The 19292-nt window shown below is 44.9% G+C and overlaps 1 protein-coding gene across 3 annotated transcripts in view; it reads right to left on the bottom strand.

Moving 5' to 3' along the window:
- Nucleotides 1–17360, bottom strand: part of LOC128785561 (uncharacterized) — a 60323-nt gene extending 42963 nt beyond the window's left edge. For all 3 annotated transcript variants that reach the window (XM_053938268.1, XM_053938270.1, XM_053938269.1), the window contains exon 1: nucleotides 16767–17360. In XM_053938268.1, coding sequence (XP_053794243.1) covers nucleotides 16767–16871 — 105 coding nt within the window. In that variant the 5' untranslated portion in view covers nucleotides 16872–17360. The remainder of the gene's footprint in view (nucleotides 1–16766) is intronic.
- Nucleotides 17361–19292: the final 1932 nt, after the last annotated feature.

A 19292-nucleotide genomic window follows, 5' to 3' on the forward strand; every position in this document is an offset into this window, starting at 1 on the left:
TAGCTGCTGTACAGACAGACAGAGGTCCTGTCTCCGTTATAAAAGCTAAGGCTCCCATTCTAACTTGAGAGGTACTGACCTTAGTCTGTAGCTCATTCCCACATAAAAACCTTTCATTTGGACACGGCAGGGTTTTCAGTGAGGTTTAGCAGCTCTGCGTGGGAAACCTAGCAGCTTCAGTTTCTGTACAATGTGAATGTCAATATATGGCATGGCACTGCTTCCAAAAAAAAAGCCAATGACATCTAGCACGTGGAGGTGAAACAGCTACTGCACAATGTCACTGGCTTGAGATGCTTAAGATAGGAGGTGGATTTGAGTCAATGACTGACATTTGAAGGTCTTTGTGTCTACTGGTCACGGGCGTCTAAAATATTCACTCTTCCCTGTACAAGTGAAATTTTGCCAGCCCTTGGCCTCATATGGGTTACTCTTCTCTACTGAGCCCTCCCTAGTCCCTCAGGCAACCAAAGACCAATTCCCTTGTGAGGTGCCTTAAACACTTTGCTATAGGCTTTCTTCAGAGCACCTGAAAGAAAAATCTTACAAACAAGAAACTCTAGCTTTCATGTCCCACAACAGAGAACCACCATTCATAGCAGGCTAACCATTAATCTTGCAGAGTTGAATTTTTTTTACCTGAAACTCCTTGCCACAATACCTCACACAGGCAAAGATTAATGGAAGATCAAAAAAGGGATTCTCTGTCAGTCTGGATAACAAGGCTTTCTAAAAACTAAAGATCGATGGAATTAAAAGACAAATGCTCTGACTAGTTGGAGATAAATATTCTGTCCCTTAACTCTTCCCAGGCTTTAACAGTACCCTCTCCTAAACATTCAAAAACATTTCACTAAAAACAGCAATACTGTGTTCAGGCCTCCAGCTTCCCATATATTAGCCACAGATTTACTTTTGTCCAAGGCAGTACAGCCCCATTTTCCTCAGAAATTCAGAACTGTTGCACTGCAGCAGCAGAAAATTCAAAAACTTCATGTCAAAAGTCCCACCAGATCATGGCTTCATTCACAGAACATCAATTGCAGAACTGCTTAGACTGAAAGACATTTCTTGGTATCACAATAGTCCAAGCTCTTGCTCAAGCTGGAAAAACAAGAAAAGTTGGCAGGACTGTGCCCTACACACTCTCTGCCTTAACAAGCAAAATTGAAGAGAATAGAAAAAAACTTCAATTCACATAAATGTGTGAATGTTTACAAGCTATGGCACAAAAGAAGCCAAAAACCAAAGGACAGGTAGTCATCTACCCTTCAGTCTTTCTTCAGTAAATGCATCAGAAAGCAGCCTCCTGTTGATGAGGATCACCCAGTGTTACACTTGGGATCTTCAGCTCCGGCACTCAACGTGCCTTTGGTCTTCTAGGACTCCTTCTGTGCCAGACAGAAACATAAACTAACTTCCCCATGCATTTAATTTCTCATCCATCTCTCCAAATATGGGTTGGTGTAAAATAACCAGATGGTATTTAAGGAAAACTTAAGAGTAAAGCTTACACTTTTGAGGGAGTTTTAACATGAAAGACAAACTAGGAGATATAAGAAAGAAAACTAGAAACAGAAAAATGTCTTGCTGATCACACTGCTGCCTGTCAACTGAGTAATAAACTGCAGCTGAAATTGCCCAGGTCCTAAAGGGTCACATCACCCTCAAAGTCTCAAGCTCTGAAATACATCAGGCAATAAAAAAGTCTCATTATGTTAAAGTGGAGTTCCTCTTGGTTTGGCTTCCAGAAGAGAAATTATCCTGCTATCATACAATCAAAAGCAATGACATTAAGAATCATCTGTGAGCTTAGAAAGGATAAGAAATCTCACTTTTAAAGCAGACTAAAACTCCCCCACCAGGCTCCACTTAAAGGCTGCATTGTCCTAAAAACTTAAAACACCAACAGTATGGTTTGGTTCAGCGTAGGTATGTTCATGAGGAAGAGATAATACAAAGATACAATTGACCACAGGCAACCCCTCATTCCCAGCTTGAATGAAGAATGCACACAGGCTGGAGGGCATCATTCCCAATCTCCCTCTGGGAGCAAGGGAGGGAAGGAGGGAGTTTACCTCCAGGGAGGTTTCCCTGGCAAAGGCCAATACTGCCTATGCTGTACATACAAGGCTGTTTGTGACCCAGGCTCGCTCACTTCAGGCCGACCACTCCAGGGCATCTCTGCAACTAAGTGAAGTCCCTTCCAAGAGCCCTGGAAAGAGACTCTGCTAAGCTGGTCTCACACCCCAGTCCCTGGCACAAAACCAGAAAGTAATGGATGATTTCAGTAATGACTACTGATATCTCTATGATGGGGAACTGATTTCCATTTCTTCAGACTTCAGACTGGAGAAATGAAACCAGTATTCACTCACCTCCCCCCTGCCACACTGCCTACAGAGCAGCTGCTACAAACATGGGCATCCTACAGCACGGGGCTCTGATACTGGCTCTTCTCCATTTCCATTGCTTGGCTTTAGCGAAAACATTTCACTACATTTCCCTAGTGTTATTTTTCCAAGTCAACAGCTGGTACAGTTACCATGGGACACTGCCTGATCTTGAATGAGGGAGGTGCCATCCTGCCAAATATAAGAAACTCTGAATTAGACAGAGTTGGAAAACAAGGTAGATGACGAGACGCTGAAAAGCAGTTTTGAGCCACGGAACATGAGGAAGAAGGAAGGAATGAGTCAAACAGACCTTCAAATTAACATGTAATTCCTTTCCCAAGATCTCCTTTAATTTTGAGAGATATTCAGTGAATATCAGGGAGAATTTATGCTAGTACAACAGGCTGGCTCTCTCCTCAAGAAAAGTTGCCAAGTTAGAAATTCAGTTCAATCTTCAAACATCCACATATGAGATGTGACTGCCCAGGCTATATCTGGGGTTTACAGCTGGGGTCCTTCAACAGCTAAACTCCCAGCAAGAACCGTCCGGGTTTGGAAAAGCTTTTCTAGAATATTTTTTCCATGTTACTATGTTCCTTTTTAATTTTCACAGTAGGTCTGCCTTCAAACTCTATTCACCATTTCCTTGCAAATGGCTACAGCCAAACCCAGGGCTCATAACCCCTGAACATGGTCCTGCTTGACAGAGCTGTTGTGTTAATGAAAGCCAGGATGGGCCAGTGGGACACAACACTCCCTGAGGCCCTTGTTTTCTAAGCCCTACCTATGCCAAGTACAGCAAAATTCCTGTTATAGGAATGCCAGCTTCTGCATGGGCCTGGAGTGTATTAATTGTCAGTGGTTTCACAGATGTGAGGGAAGCAGAGAGTGATTGAAGGTAGCCAAATCTGCAATGCTTTAACAGTACAGTTATTATTTTTGTTCAGTGCTTACTATTCTCATAAACTGCCAAACATGGTCACTGGCAACTCAGGATGGAAGTGGTGGCAATCATGAATCAAAGAACATGGAAACCAAGCTTCTGTTCTGAGGAGCAATGACTGAGCTGCATTTCCAGAAGCATGGGATTAAATTGTGTTACCTATATCTTGAAAGGAAGGCACAAGGCTTACGTAGAACAGTGAGGATATCAGTGGTGCATGGGTGTAAAGAGGCACCTGCTTGGTCCTCTTACCATTTTAAATGTAAAATCCACCTCATCCACCTGCACTTTCACAAATACATAGATGTGTCTTAACCATACTGTGTACAGCTTCTGGAAAGAACTGGCACCTGTGGGCAAATCTGACTAGAACTAAAGTGGAGATACACTACCCTAGTGCTGGGGATCCTCATCTGCAAGCAGAGTAAACCAGAGGACTCTATGCAGACAAGTGCAGTGGGGCTGGCTTCAGCCCTGGAAAAAGGTTGTTGTTTTGACTGGTCAAAACATGGTTCAGGGCAACACAGCTGACTCTCTGCACTCTCTCATCTGCCCCACATCAGTTTTCTTTGCAGCAGTCAGAGCATGCAAACCTCTTTTTCAAAATCTTCCCCTGCTCTTCTCAGGGCTAAAGCTGAGATGATTTTGCAGGAAGAGACTAAAGATAAAAACACCAGAGGGTTTACAAAATAGAAACCAACCAACCAAAAAGCCCCGAGAAACCCAGGAAGCCCTGATGCTTCACCATTAATCCAGAAAAGTGTGTTTACACCACCAGTGAGCCTAGGGTGCTTGAAGACTTGGAGTGCACAGGCACCAGAAACTAGATACCCCATGTTCCCCAGTCCCAGGGAAGTGAATACAGCTGATGCCTACAACTGAGACTCCTATCCACCCTGGGTCTGTTCTCAGAAACTCTGGGCAAATACCGTTACAAGAGTAAAACCAAGATCATGCTTTCAGATTCCACCCAAAATAGAAATAAGCAAACAGACTACAACAGACTCAGTTCTACCAATGGTATAGGCATCCATATAGAGGCACACACTCCTATCAGGCATCACACTTCTGTGACAACAAAAGACACAAAAGGAATGCTATCAATTAAAAAATAAGCCTTTAAAAGGCTTCCTAGGCAAAAAATACCCAGTCTCTGTTCCTTACCACACAAAATACTCCAAATTGGAGAGAACTCCATTAAGTTTATTTATCCTCAAAGCCACTGTGACAACAAGAATCTCTCTGATTAAACATAGCTGCAGTCATGTACGGAGTCATTTTTTCAATGTTATAAATGTCATTTGTTAAAAATACAGATAAGACAAAGTCACGACAGCCCTCACTCAGCAGGTGGATGGGGTCTGGTAACAAATGTGTTCCCACAGAAATAAGAGTCTTTAATCCTTCAATTTCTTTCTTGACATCCCAGACCGCTGTGTTCCAAAGTAAAACCGCTTCTGCAGCATGGGAGCCAGGGGAATGGGGCAGCTCCATGCTGTGATATGTATCACTCTTTCTGGTAGCAAGAACTTTTACAAAATACTCAAACTATCCTTAGGTTGTTAGCTTAAGGGGCTAGTTAAGGTTTATAGCTCTTACTACAAGTGACAGAAACCAAACACTCCTCCAATTCCACTTCTACCTGCACATAAAGCTCACAGGTGTGCCACTTCCCAGTAAGTGTCCCACCAATGTCCTACACTCCTCCCACACTCAGCTTCTGCTCCATAAAGATACCCAGCCCAGCCTGGCCTCAGGTGGCAGTCACCTGCATGTGACAGAACCACACTGTGAGTTTCTCAACAGCTCTGTTACTCCACTCATAGCTTTGCTGCTGCAATAAAGAGAGCTATGGCTAATTCCTATACAAATTTCAAGGATTCTCATGAGGCTGGCATTCATCTGTTAGCTTTCTCATCCTATGAGGGGAGATAACATAGCTCAGATGAGAACTAACAAAGAAAAAGGTGTCTAAGCTTGGAAGGCACGTATCAGAAAGAAGCAGCAACACAGTTGTGATGGAAAGAGATCCCTTTGCAAAGGACGTCATCTCCCCTGAGAGCTCTCAGCTTGGAACTCTGGCAAACGCCTGGCTCACACCCGGCAGGAGCAGCGTTATTCAGCAGTGTTGACACCACAAAGCACAGCAATCCAGGAAGACAAAAAGGATCCCGAAGGATTAAAGACCTTCTTTACAGGGCCTCATCCACGCTGCACTAAGACACAGTGACTTATCTCCGCCTGTAATTTACAGCCCATTTGCTGCTAAACCTCAGCTCCAAATAGATTAAAAGGAACACTATTTATCAGAGGCTTAAAACCCTCTCAGACATAAGAGGAAGACAGTACAAGGGACACCTAGAACTGGAGAGGCACCTCTAATAGCTGATCTTACCTGTAAAGCATTTACTCAGGAAGTGCCAACCATTCCTGCCTTGGCCACGGGGATTTAAATACACCCCTCCCGACTCATACCCCACCCCACCGGCCTAGCTCAGTTACTATTGCTGTGATGGGAAAAGGTTTCTTTGCACAGGCCAGCTTCTCAGGCAGTTTACAGCAGCTCCTCAGCATTCCATGAGTCCCCTCAACCAGGGAAGCACGGCTGACAGCAGCTGGCATAAACAACACATCTGGTAACAGTTTTTCCATTCCCTACTCAAAAGACTCAGAGGGCAACTGCCTTTGCCCTGAGATACTTCCTTAGCTGAGGAGAAGCTGCTTGTGCTGGGAGACCTCACTCGACACTCACCTCTGCTCAGCCATAAAGAACTACATTAGCCACATTTGCAAGCACAAGGAACAATGCCTTACAGTCAGGCTGGAAAATACATTTGGAGCACATGAGACATTTCAGGCTTCTCCTCCCCTCAAAATCTCACATTAACCCCTCTGAGTGCAAGCAGATGAGAGCTGTTTCATCTCTGTGGATTTACACCAAACATCTTGTGTTCTATCAGAGAGCAAACCAGTAGGTTAATCCTTTCAGACCAGGTCTTTGATCCATCTGGTCAGGCACCTTCAAAGTAAGAGTTAGGAACATGTCGTAACTTGCAATGTCTCTCACTGCACCAGATCCCTTCCTGGTAAATATTTTGTGATTCCAAGTGGTTCCTAGTTGGGAAAATCTGACAAATGGGTTGCCCCAGATCATCCTTCCCACACATGGAAGGATGACCTAGAAAAGAAGACCAAATTTGAATATTCACAAAGACAGAACTTGAATATTCACTCTCTTCTCCAATATAGGGCACAGAAGGCAAAAAATTAAATTAGTATGAGGTAGGTCCTAAACAAATAACAGGTGATCATTTGGCAGTGTGTAGTTAAGGTGTGAAATACTTTGCCATAGGATGTTCTGGATGTAAATACCCTACACAGATTTGGTGGTGTAAAATGAACAGGTTTAGACAGAAGAAACTCACTGGGTTGCTAATGCAGGAGGATAGGCTACTGGGGGAAACTATAGGTCTAACATGGGACAGATGCTCCTAAATCCCATTCATGGAAGCAGGACACAGAGCACCATGCAATTACTTGCAGTGTCACAACATAAGGGGGATGCACAGAGCAAAGTGTGACAGCATTCTTCCAGGTCCAACTCACCCCACCACAGAGGGCTACTGAGACAGTATCCAAGCACCAAATCCTAAATTAGCATCCCCTTATATCAGTTCAGGGGCAAGATGGGAAAAGCTGCATTGCATTGCAGTTCTCTACAAAATACCATTGAAGGGTTCCCCAAAAGTGATTGGCTCTGTCCAAGCCAGAACAAAAAGGGTTCTCTGAGAACAAAATATCTATACATGGAAGCTGCTGATTTTTCAAGCCTCTAAATTATTTCAGTTTATATGCTTCACACCAAATACCTCTGTTCTTTCCTCTTAATTAGCCTTTGGTCACAGAACTTTATTCCCTTGGAATAATCAACTCATAGGACTAAATATATATATATATTAAAAAAAAAAAAAAAAACACACACACACAAGAATAGTCTGGCTGCAGACAACTGTCTGGAATAACCACTTGGCTTTGTGTGTAATAACTGGGTGACAGGATATGGAAGGATTATTTTATATTTTTCTAGCTTACATCCAGACACACTCTCAGCAAACTGGAGAATTTAGCTGCCTGTCTGGCACCTTTCCTTAAGATGGGAAATTCCCCATTCAAGCAAAGGAAATTTTATTCTCATCTTATGTCCATATAGAGCTTGGCAGATTGTGTCATGCCAAGAAGTAAGGACATCAGTTAAATAAAAACCAGCATGCATCATGGAAACAATGTGACCCTGCTAGGAAGGAGTAAAATGAGACAGATTGCTGAACAAAATAGGTGTGAAGGGATAGGATCTTTGTGCTAGGAGCAACTCAAATTGTGTGACCTCCTTGAAATCCTAGCTCAAAACCAGGTTTGTAGCCCAGACAAATCAATTAATCAGCTACCAAGCAATATTTTGGTCCTTGGATATATCAGAAACCAAGGCCTGCCTACTCTCATTGCAGACATTTATGAATATTGAGGTATTTGGACATCTCACAAATACCAGGCATCTCCCATCCTTTTCTAAATCTAAATTTAGGTAAGGACCATCTACCTTGAAGTCAGGCAACAAACCTCAGGTGAACTTATCCATGAAATGGGAGACATGGCTAATAAAAGCCTCTCTGGAGGCCTAAACTCAGGCATTGGGTTCCTTTTCCTCCTCAGAAAGTGTTTCAAGCCCTGAACTCATAGTTCTTCTCATATGGCCTGACGCTGGAGCTAGGATGGGGAGGCGAATCCAGGCAAAGCTGCAGAGGCCTTTTCTCAGGTGCGTTTGCTGGGCACGAGGACCACCCAACCCAGTCATGCTGTTTGAGGCAGGCAACCCACAGCCTACCAGCCTACCATGCCTTAGGGATACCTCCCCAGGTTTCACCGCGTGCCAGTGGCGCACAGACGTCGACCTGCTCCCAGCACCACAGCTCAAGCCTTGGCAAGCTGGAGTTCTCTGCAGCAGGCTCAGCCTGGATGATGAGTGCCCGGAGAGGAGTGCTGGGGGGAGGAGAGTGCTGGAAACAAAGAAACAAGGGGCTGGTCCACACCAGCTGCTTTGTAAAGCACTCACAGAATCTTCTTTGGGCTTTTAGCCCCTGCCGCCCTTAGATGATATTCTGCTGCGCTATCACAGAATAACTAGAAAGAACCAGGATTTGGATTACTGCACATGCAGCCATATGGCAGTTTTGGTGCAAATCTACCAAACCAGATACTTTCTTACATATAAATCCAACAGATAGTTTTCATAAGCATCCATGGTATTTCACCCTCCGTGAAGCCATCAAGGATGGTCCAGAGAAATAATCATGTGAGTTCTTCACAAGGGTACTCTGTTGCAGCATTCCAATTCTGCTAGAGCTGCTCCACAGGACAACAGCAAAAGTTCACCTGGCTGAGCACTTGCTGTGCCGCAGTGATTACAAAGGAGATTAACACAACAACAAAAACAAACACAAAAAAAAAAAAAAAAAAAAAAAAAACAAAAAACAACCCAACTACTCATCATGTAAGATCTGCTCCCTCTGCCTCAGACAGCTCCTAAGATGCCCCAGCCTAAAAATGCCTGTCCTACATGAACTGAACAATTCAGTGTGACATATAGACTGAGGTACATGTGGATGCCAGGTCTGTGTCCAAACAGACCGGCCCATGGCAGAGAGGAGGTTATAATGGGCACAAAAAGCAAGAACATAGCAAGAAATGCCTAGAGACACCCTGAGCTGTTCATCCCCAAGGAGTGACCATGCCGATCCAAAAGAAACCTTATTTGAGCTGTGCTTCACCTGCTTGCTGCATCCCCACAGCTTGGGCAGCCCTGTGCCCAGGCTGGCATGGAGACAGCTCTGCATAGGTCACACTGGGCCAGATGTCCTTTACATCGACTTTCAGGCCTGGGTCACAGCAGAGTTCGCTGCACAGGGAATGCTTTCAGTGCAGATAAAGGTCACAACTAATTGGCTTTTCTCTAAATCCTTGCCTGGGTGTTCCCGCTGAGTACTTGTGGGTGGCGCTGGTGCCTATTCACAAACAGCTTAGCTGGCTGACTGCTGGTCACCGGTGGCAGGAGGACAAACAGGCGCTGCCCACGGCCACGTACAGCAGCTCCCGCGGCAGAACACGGCCCAGCACACACATACCTGTGATGCCGGTTGCTAGGAAGAGCTGGATCACCCGGCAACCTGAATCCCACTCAACAGGAGAACAGGGGCTACAGATAAAGGCACGGGGGTGGGAGGGGTTGGCGCTGCCTACAATGTGTGTGGGAGTGTTATTTCCCACTGAAAAGGCAATACAGCCCTTGGTTCCCATTCTGAGGAATCCCAACAACACTGCTGTGACCCCAGGCATGCTCCAGGAACAGCCAGGGAAGCTGGCCAGGCTGACATATTACAGCAGAGTGGTACCCTGCCCACCCACCACTCCAAAGAACTCTTTTAAGCAGATGCAAGCCTTGCTTTTTACTATTAAAAAAAAAAAAAAAAAGTGAACCCACTTTTTTGTGAAAGCATATAATTAAAATAAATAATGACCTGTTTTGCTTTCTATTTTCACCTCAAATATGAGCTCTTTTCGTGCTCAAGAAGACATTTAGCATCCCAAACAGTGCAACAAATTTGGAACTTGTAAGACAATGCATGACAGCAGGAAATTAAGAACTACACTACCCAGCAAACAAAAATAATTCATTTTCACAAAACCCCCCAAGCTAAATACATAGCACTGACTTTTCAGAATTTAGTTTTCCATTCAAATAAAAAACAAGAACTGGAAAATACAAGGAAAAGTAATGAGATTTCTTTGTGCCTTTGGGAGGTGGAGACATTTTTTAAGTCCACAGTTTCCTATCAGTCATAAAGGCCAGCTGAGAGAACATCTCAACAAACTACCTCAATGTCAATGAATGCCCCATCATGCTGTATATGCAGTATCTGCAATTTGTCTGAAGTATCACTCTTTGGAATTAAGTCATTACAGGAGATTATCAGTGCTGAATGTCTGCACAGAAAAGATGACAACCCTTAAAGATTCAGATCTTCAAAGCCAAGTAGAAAGAATCACAAACCTATTATTTTACAATGCCTCAGGCAGAAGTCTCAAAAACCCAAGGCTTAAAGTGGATGGGATTGCCTGTTCTAATCTTTGCCATAGCTAAGTATCTATCACAGCCTTTCTAACCCACTAAACATACATATTTTCAGTCCAAATTATCACAAGCCTAATTTCAGGCATATTCATAGGTACTCCAAAAGTCAAAATTGTACTTACACACTTAAAGGATTCAGGCATTTGTGTCTTTCCTGCAATTACAACAAACCAGAAGCATCTAACGTAGCCAGCTGGTGGAACAGGAAGAAAAGCAAAGTTTCAATGTAAAACAGAGTCCTCCAGCTCTAGAGGAATAAACCTGTTTGGTGACATCTACTGAAACACCCACAAATGAGAGAAAATCTGCATACACCACAGCAGACAAAGCTAAATTTTCCCTGTGCCAAGCTGAAGACCTGTGACATACGACAAGCAATCGGCCCAAAGGAAGGCAGAAATGAGTCTGTCCTCATGCACAGTAAGCCTGAGCACTTAGGCAGATCTTTGAAAGCATACCCACTGTGCATCAACAATAATGCTATTCCACTCTTTTTTTTTTTTAGTCTAAGAAGGAAAAAAAAAATGCTCCCGGCTCCACAGAGTAACAAGCTACTACAGGGACACTGACTGCAGGAGTTGCTGCCTGCAAGCCTGAGGTTCACTTTGCACAGCCAGCTGAATCCCCTTCATACAGGGAGGATGAAGATGATTCCCAGTTGCCTGTCAGGGCTGGCCAGCCAGACCAGAGTCTTATAGCTGATTGCAGATACAGATGCCAGTAGAAAATAACTGAAATTACTTTCTGGCCCCCAGTGCTATGTATGCACACATATGAGCTGCAAGAGTACATGAAGAGAACTGACACAGTGGCTTTGTTAGCACCTAGCACACAATTCCCTTTAAGCAAGTATAAGGCTAAAGTTATGTGGAAGAGAAATGCAGTTTTCTGTCACCAGAACACTCACATTTGACTTTGTATCACTGATCAACATTAAGGAAGTGACAACAAACATGTCCATATTATCTCTGCCCAAGACCAAAATGAATATGCCAAGTACATAGGTAATTTAACAACTTTTGTGGATTAGAACATCAGTTGTATCACCTCCAAAGTTGTTTGTGTCAACAGCAAGTTGGAATGAAATTGCCACCTTTAAAGTGCTCAGTCTTCTTTAGGTGCATGTTCCAGCCAGTTAATTTTTTAACACACCACAATCCAACTGTTTCATTCTGATAACACCTAGGGCCACTAATTAAGGGCTTAGTTTGACTGGCAATGCACAGACTTGTTCCAGCCAGATACTCCCTGCACAAAGGAGCTTGCTTGCAAGCAAAGCTCAGAAAACAGACACCCACACTTGAGCCACTACATAAATAGCAAGGCCCCAAGAGTTAAAGAGAAACTTGGAAGAAACACATTTTTGTGAGAAACCCCAACCCCAAATTGTGGGGATGCATAAGACATTTGATTTGCAGAAAGCTCACAGAGTTGGTTAGAGAACACTTCTAAGGGCTCAATATCAGTTACCCACATGCAAGACCAAGATATGCATTTTAAAAGCTCCTTGATCAGCCTGACTTAAGAGTTCAGGAAGTACTTCTCAGGGCTACAAGTCTAAAACTAGGAAAGAAAATAATAAAAAACTATACTAGACTGTAATACTGGACAACTAACACAAAAAAAGAAAACAAGCAGGCCTTGAGTTAGAGGCCCCTCTCACTTTCCTGGTTTTGAAGCATTTCACTACCATATGGGACACTCCCCTGATCTCACTTTTTTTCTCCTGTCTCAACTGCTCTGGAACAGACCCAGTTGCCAGCCATTATCAAAGATGATCCCTAACCTGTAAAGTCAGAGCCACCTTTGGCTCAAAAGCACCCAAAAAGGTTCCAGAATCTGGCCTAATCTCTAGCCAATAACACCAGACCATTGAAGTAAGAGGTAAACCAAAGACTGAGGCACCAGGCACCCTCTCCTTTCTTGGATTTAGCCACAGAAGCTGAAGGTTGAAGAGCTGAAGGTCTTAAGCTATAAGGCTGTGCTTTGAGCTCAGGAGAGCACATGCTGCCCCACTACAGGGGCACAAGTATCCAATGGAAAGACACCTCAGAAAATTTGACATCCACAAGTCCACAGGCTCTGATAAGATGCTTCCACAAACCTGGCAAAAACCATGGCTAGGCCATTCGTGATCATCTCTGGAAGGTCGTGGTGATCAGGAGAGGTGCCTAAGAACTGGGGGAAAAAAAAGGGCTTCAAAAAAGGCAAGAATTATGAGTCAGGGAACTACCAGCCAGTCTGCCTCACCTCAATCCCTAGAAATGTGATGGAATGCCTCATTCTGGAGGCCATGTCTATCCACATGAATGACAAGGAGTAGTCAGCATATATTTACCAATGTCATGCCTGGCACACCCAATTGCCTTCTAAAATGAAACAACTACCTGGATGGATAAAGGGAGAGCAGTGGATATTGGCAACATTGACTTCAGCAAGACTTTCCACACTGTCCCTCACAACATCCTCATAGGCAAGCTCAGGAAGTGTGGACTGGATGAGTGGACAGTGAGGTGGATTGAGAACTGGCTGGTGGTCATAATCAGTGGCAGACAGTCTGGCTGAAGGTCTTTCATTAGTGGTATCCCCCAAGGTTCAATACTGGGCTCAATATTGTTTACCTTATTCGTCAATGACTTGGATGAAGGGGCAGATGCCTCCTCATCAAGTTCACTGATGTCACAAATTTGGGAGGAGTGGCTGATACCCCAGAGGGCTGTGCAGCCCTTCAGAAAGAATGGTTGGAGAGTTGGGCACACAGGAACCTTCTGAAATTCAACAAAGGGAAGGGCACGGTCCTGCACCTGGGGAAGAATAACCCCATAGACCAGCACAGGCCCAAGTGCTGGAAAGCAGCTCCATGGAGAAGGACCAGGGGATCCTGGCGGACAACAAGCTGTCCATGAACCAACACCGTGTCCTGTGGCCAAGGTGGGCAATGGTATCCTGGCGTGCATTAGGAAGAGCACTTCCAGCAGGTCAAGGGAGGTGATCCTGCCCCTCTACTCAGCCCTGGTGAGGCCACATCTGGAATGCTGTGTCCGGTTCTGCGCTCCTCAGTACAAGGAGCTCCTGAGTGAGTCCACTGGAAGGTAGCAAAGATGATTAAGGGATTGGAACATCTCTCTTACCAGGAAAGGCTGAGGGAGTTGGGCCTGTTCAGTTTCAAACAGAGGCAACAGAAAGAATCTCAATGTATATAAATACCTAAAGAGGGGGTGCCAAGAAGATGGAACCAGGCTCTTCTCAGTGGTGCTGAGCAATAGGACAAGGGGCAACAGGCAGGAACAGATGCACAGGAAGTTCCACCTGAACATGAGAAAGAACTTCTTTACTGTGTTGGTGACCAAGCCCAGAGAGGTTGTGGAGTCTTCCTCACTGGAGATATTCAAGAACTGTCTGGACACAATCCTGTGCCATGTGCTCTACCATGACCCCGCCTGAGCAGGGAACCTGGAACAGATGATCCACTGCGATCCCTTCCAACCTTACCCATTCTGGGATTTGGTGAAGCAAGGTCAGCTGTCTTCCAAGGCAAGGCACTCAAATTTGAACCCTAACTATCACATTTGACAGTCCAGCCACCCTTATCAGAAACTGCTGGCTGAGCAGGCTAACCCAACATCAGGTGAAGCGTCAGTCAGTCCCTCTCTTCCCACCATGGTGACTTCTGGTGAAAGGGAAATGGAGGGACACTTTCTGAGAGACACCAGCACATCTCTTGAGTCAAAGTCCTCTGAGCAGCCCTCGTTGCCAACTGCCTAAAGGCCAGCTTTAGAATGGAAAAAGAGAAGTCCATTACATCAACACCCAAAGATTGCATATTTTGTGGTTTCACTTACAGAAGGTCATGGCATCCTCTCAGCTTCTCCAAACAGGGAAAAACTAGGCGGACCTATCACAGCCACACTAAACCGATTTGAGACACATCATACAAAAATAAAACCTTTACAGTGGGCAGAAATTTCATCCTGAAAAGATTCCTAAAGCTTGGGTGCCAATCCAAGATTGGTCAAATCTTCCACACTTGTAAAAATGAGTTGACAATTTACCCAAGGACAGTCTCCTGGGAATTTGGCTAATTTCAGTACAGTTGTAATCTAGAAGCACAACAAGAGCTTGCTTTTCCTTCAATTTGGGAACTTCCCAAAAAAAGTCATAAAAAGCTAAAGGGAGCAGGCAATGAAGGAGATGAGCAGCTAAGCACACTGTTATTAAAGCTCAGAAAGCACTTGGTTTGGGTGGTAAATGTAGATCAAATCTTACTCTATCCAAACTTGATGCTCGTTCTTCACTTACAGGGCTACAGACCTGATTCTGCGCTCTCACCTAAATGTTCACTAAGTTTCAATGACAGCACACTGGGCCTTTTAAATAATCCATTTACCATACAAGCCAGAATACATACAGACCTGCATAGACACAAACCAAGGCCAAGAAAGCTGAAGTCTGGTCAGCACCTGGCAGCCCCACATCATGAAGACAGTAGAGCGAAATGGTAGAGGACACTTGGCCTTGACACAGGGTCCATGCACTGCATAGCCACCAGAAGCTTCCACACTGCTCACCCCCTGTGACACCTACCCAGGGTCCATACCTGCAAGGAGCTCTGGTCCAACACCTAAGACAGAGCACTGCACACTCCATTAAGCAATTAGTATGCTGCTGCAAGGCTCAACCAAGACCAGGCAGCTGCACACGGTCCCCAAAGGCCTACAAAACAGATTTAAACCCAGAGTTTGCAAGTCTGGCTTTCTGCCCATACACATGGGTACCAGTCATTGTAGCACTCCCCACTGCAAGCTGCAAAGACAGCTCTGATGGGCTATGCAATAGCCTTGCAAGCAAGGCATAGTGCAAGCTTAACTGTCTCCACTGAGCCTGCAAAAATGCAGACCACCTGTCTGCAGCACAAAACCTTGGCACTAACATGAACAAAATGGCTGCAGATGCCCACTCATGCACGTTTTCCTGCATGCCTCCAAGCATCCGGAAGGCTGTATCTACCTCTGAGAGCTCCTTCCAAAGATTCTCACGGTTTCACAGCCTGAGGCAAGAGACAAACAGTAAAGCTAAAGGAGGAGATTGCAGCCGTAAGGCCCAGAAACACAATGTTAAAAAAACCCTCACTGCCTCTGCAAATACTCTGCACCAAATCAATCCACTACAACCTAAAGCATTGCCCTCATTTACTTCCAAAATTAAAATCTAACCCTGCCTCCCCTGAGAGCCACAGAATGTGCAATCCCCAGAGGAAGAAGTACAGCAAACTTTGTTAAAACAGTGCTGATGTTTCATCAAAGTTGCCATCAGCCTGTCCAGAGTGACTGCACAGAAGTGCAACCACACGGCAATGAGCCTCTGTGTAACAGATACAAAAGACTCCACTAGAGTCTGGTATACGGATCCCCAGCCCCCAACTCAGGCAACGAGGGCTGCTACTTTTCCCAGATCCCTTCTTTTATTTGGGGCCAGGTGCTACACTTCCCACAGTACTGGTGCCAATCCAGAGTAACTCTGCTGATTTCAGGGAATATTCCTTGGTTCACAACAATTTTGCCAAATCAGGATCCAGTATTTTTTTCTCATTCGTCATGGCTCCCTTTTTATCCTGTGGTATATGGCTCAAAAATTCCTCTTTATATCTGGCAGGAATTCTTCTTTATATTAGACAGTTCTTACCCTGAATCTGTGGTCCTCGATTTTATTTTAAACATTTAAAATGGATGTATGAAGAATCTGGAAAGCTATGGGGTCAATGCAATAATCCAGCCTGCAAACTTCAGCTCAGATTCTGGCCTTCAGGACCAGATGAGAGAGAAATGCAAATAACGAGCTGAAAGGCATTTTAGGTAAATCATGTTTGTACAGTACCTAGCACAGCGGGGTTCTAGCCTGATAGGGCTGAGAGGCTACGGATTGCCCACATACAAAGGTATCTAGGCAAATGCCTACACAGATAAATGTGAATCCCATCAAAAGTAAAACATTCTAAAGAACAGACAGATACATCTTTGTACACCTTTCTGTATTATCTGAATTGTGCAGGGTAATTCTGAGTGCAAAGGAACGGGACTTTAAGTAACAGGAATACAGCCTAGGCCAGTTCCTCCTGAGCTCACTGGCTGAGAGGAAACTCACCCAGCATAATAAACACTGCAAGTTTTCAGCTTCTCAAGGCCCACTTCGTAGTTACCTGAAAGCAACAAAAAACAACCGAGACAAAACCGGCTTTACTTACCTTTAGCTGGAAAGGTTGAATTTCGTTCAAACTCTGGTTCCTGAGCTTTTTGGTGAGGATCTTCAGCATGGTACAAATCCGAGGAGCCAAGAAAGGGTTAAGCATACACACACGCACGCATCTGCATCTGCATCTGCCGCGCCGCTGCCGCTACGCTCGGCGGAGCTGCGCGGAGCTCGCATCCAGCACCCGGTACGCGGCGGCGGGGCACGGCTCCGCACAGCCGCTCCCGGCTGCGCCGCTTTCCCCTCCGCCACCGCACCCTGTCCTACAGCCCTCCGCGCTGGGACGCAAAGGGAATCCCTCTCCAAAGCCTACAGAAAAAAACTGAACACCAAACTTCCTCTGCCTTCCACCCCCTCCTCAGTTACGCTTCAGAAAGGAGGGAGGTACCAGCTGGCAGCGTGCTGCAGGGGACAAGAGACACTCGGCGCAGAGTGCTCGCCGCCGGACGACAGAACTCCCTGGGCGAGGCGCCGGGCCCCGCTCATGGCAGCGCTCCCGCCGGTCAGCCCCGGGCGGGCATCGCGCCCCGCTGCCACCGCGGGCCGCCGCCACCCCGGAGTCCCTCCGGCACCGCCGCCACGGGAAACTTGTAACAAGCGGCGCGGCAGCCGCGGCGCACATTGGCCCGGCGGGGCGGGACGGGGCGGCACGGGGCGGGACGGGGCGGGCACTCCGCTTAAAGGGTCACCGGCCCTTCCCGACCGCCGGCGTTCCTTGAGTCCCCGACCTGGGCGGGCTCTGCTCGGGATATGGGGGACTGGAAGCTGCCTCTGCGCTACTGCATCCTGGCTCGCAGCCCGCTCAGTCCAGGGATCCCAAAACGGGATGCCGTGACCTGTCTGTCCTGTCCTCCGATGCAGAGCACAGATCCATAGGGAGGGCTCGTGGGTCCTGTCTCGAGTTCCTTGAGCCACCCCGGGAAGTTGCACGGGGCTGGCAGCAGCAGGAAAGTTCGCCACAGCCTTTCCCCACAGAAACGCAAGAGCAGGGCCAGGCCAGCATCAGCTCCTGCTGCACCAGCCATCCTCGGGCACAAGCAAGATGCCCCATTTCCATGGCCAGTCCCCCAGCACCTCCCTGGCAAAATAGTCAGGAAAGTTATCAGGGACTGACTGATAGGCTCCCAGCAAGAACAAAAGAACGAGAAAAAAGAACGAAGGAAAGAAAGAAAGAACAAAAGAACGAGAAAAAAAGAACGAAAGAAAGAATGAAAGAACAAGAAAAAAAGAACGAAGGAAAGAAAGAAAGAATGAACGAGAAAAAAAGAACGAAGGAAGGAAAGAAAGAACGAAAGAACGAGAAAAAAAGAACGAAAGAAAGAACGAAAGAACGAGAAAAAAGAACGAAGGAAAGAAAGAAAGAAAGAAAGAACGAGAAAAAAAGAACGAAGGAAAGAAAGAAAGAACGAAAGAATGAGAAAAAAAGAACAAAGGAAAGAAAGAAAGAACGAAAGAACGAGAAAAAAAGAACGAAAGAACAAAAGAAAGAAAGAGAGAACGAGAAAAAAAAACGAAAGAAAGAAAGAAAGAACGAGAGAACGAGAAAAAAGAACGAAGGAAAGAAAGAAAGAACGAAAGAACGAGAAAAAAAGAACGAAGGAAAGAAAGAACGAGAAAAAAAGAACGAAGGAAAGAAAGAAAGAACGAAAGAACGAGAAAAAAAGAACAAAGGAAAGAAAGAACGAAAGAACGAAAGAACGAGAAAAAAAGAACGAAGGAAAGAAAGAAAGAACGAAAGAACGAGAAAAAAAGAACAAAGGAAAGAAAGAAAGAACGAAAGAACGAGAAAAAAAGAACAAAGGAAAGAAAGAAAGAACGAAAGAACGAGAAAAAAAGAACGAAGGAAAGAAAGAACGAAAGAACGAGAAAAAAGAACAAAGGAAAGAAAGAACAAAAGAACGAGAAAAAAAGAACAAAGGAAAGAAAGAACGAAAGAACGAGAAAAAAGAACGAAGGAAAGAAAGAAAGAACGAAAGAACGAGAAAAAAAGAACAAAGGAAAGAAAGAACGAAAGAACGAGAAAAAAAGAACAAAGGAAAGAAAGAAAGAACGAAAGAACGAGAAAAAAAGAACAAAGGAAAGAAAGAACGAAAGAACGAGAAAAAAAGAACAAAGGAAAGAAAGAAAGAACGAGAAAAAAAGAACGAAGGAAAGAAAGAACGAAAGAACGAGAAAAAAAGAACAAAGGAAAGAAAGAACGAAAGAACGAGAAAAAAAGAACAAAGGAAAGAAAGAAAGAACGAAAGAACGAGAAAAAAAGAACGAAGGAAAGAAAGAACGAAAGAACGAGAAAAAAAGAACAAAGGAAAGAAAGAAAGAACGAAAGAACGAGAAAAAAGAACGAAGGAAAGAAAGAACGAAAGAACGAGAAAAAAAGAACAAAGGAAAGAAAGAACGAAAGAACGAGAAAAAAAGAACGAAGGAAAGAAAGAACGAAAGAACGAGAAAAAAAGAACAAAGGAAAGAAAGAAAGAACGAAAGAACGAGAAAAAAAGAACAAAGGAAAGAAAGAACGAAAGAA

Source organism: Vidua chalybeata, chromosome 3 (assembly GCF_026979565.1).
Source record: "Vidua chalybeata isolate OUT-0048 chromosome 3, bVidCha1 merged haplotype, whole genome shotgun sequence".
NCBI classification, from domain to species: domain Eukaryota; kingdom Metazoa; phylum Chordata; class Aves; order Passeriformes; family Viduidae; genus Vidua; species Vidua chalybeata.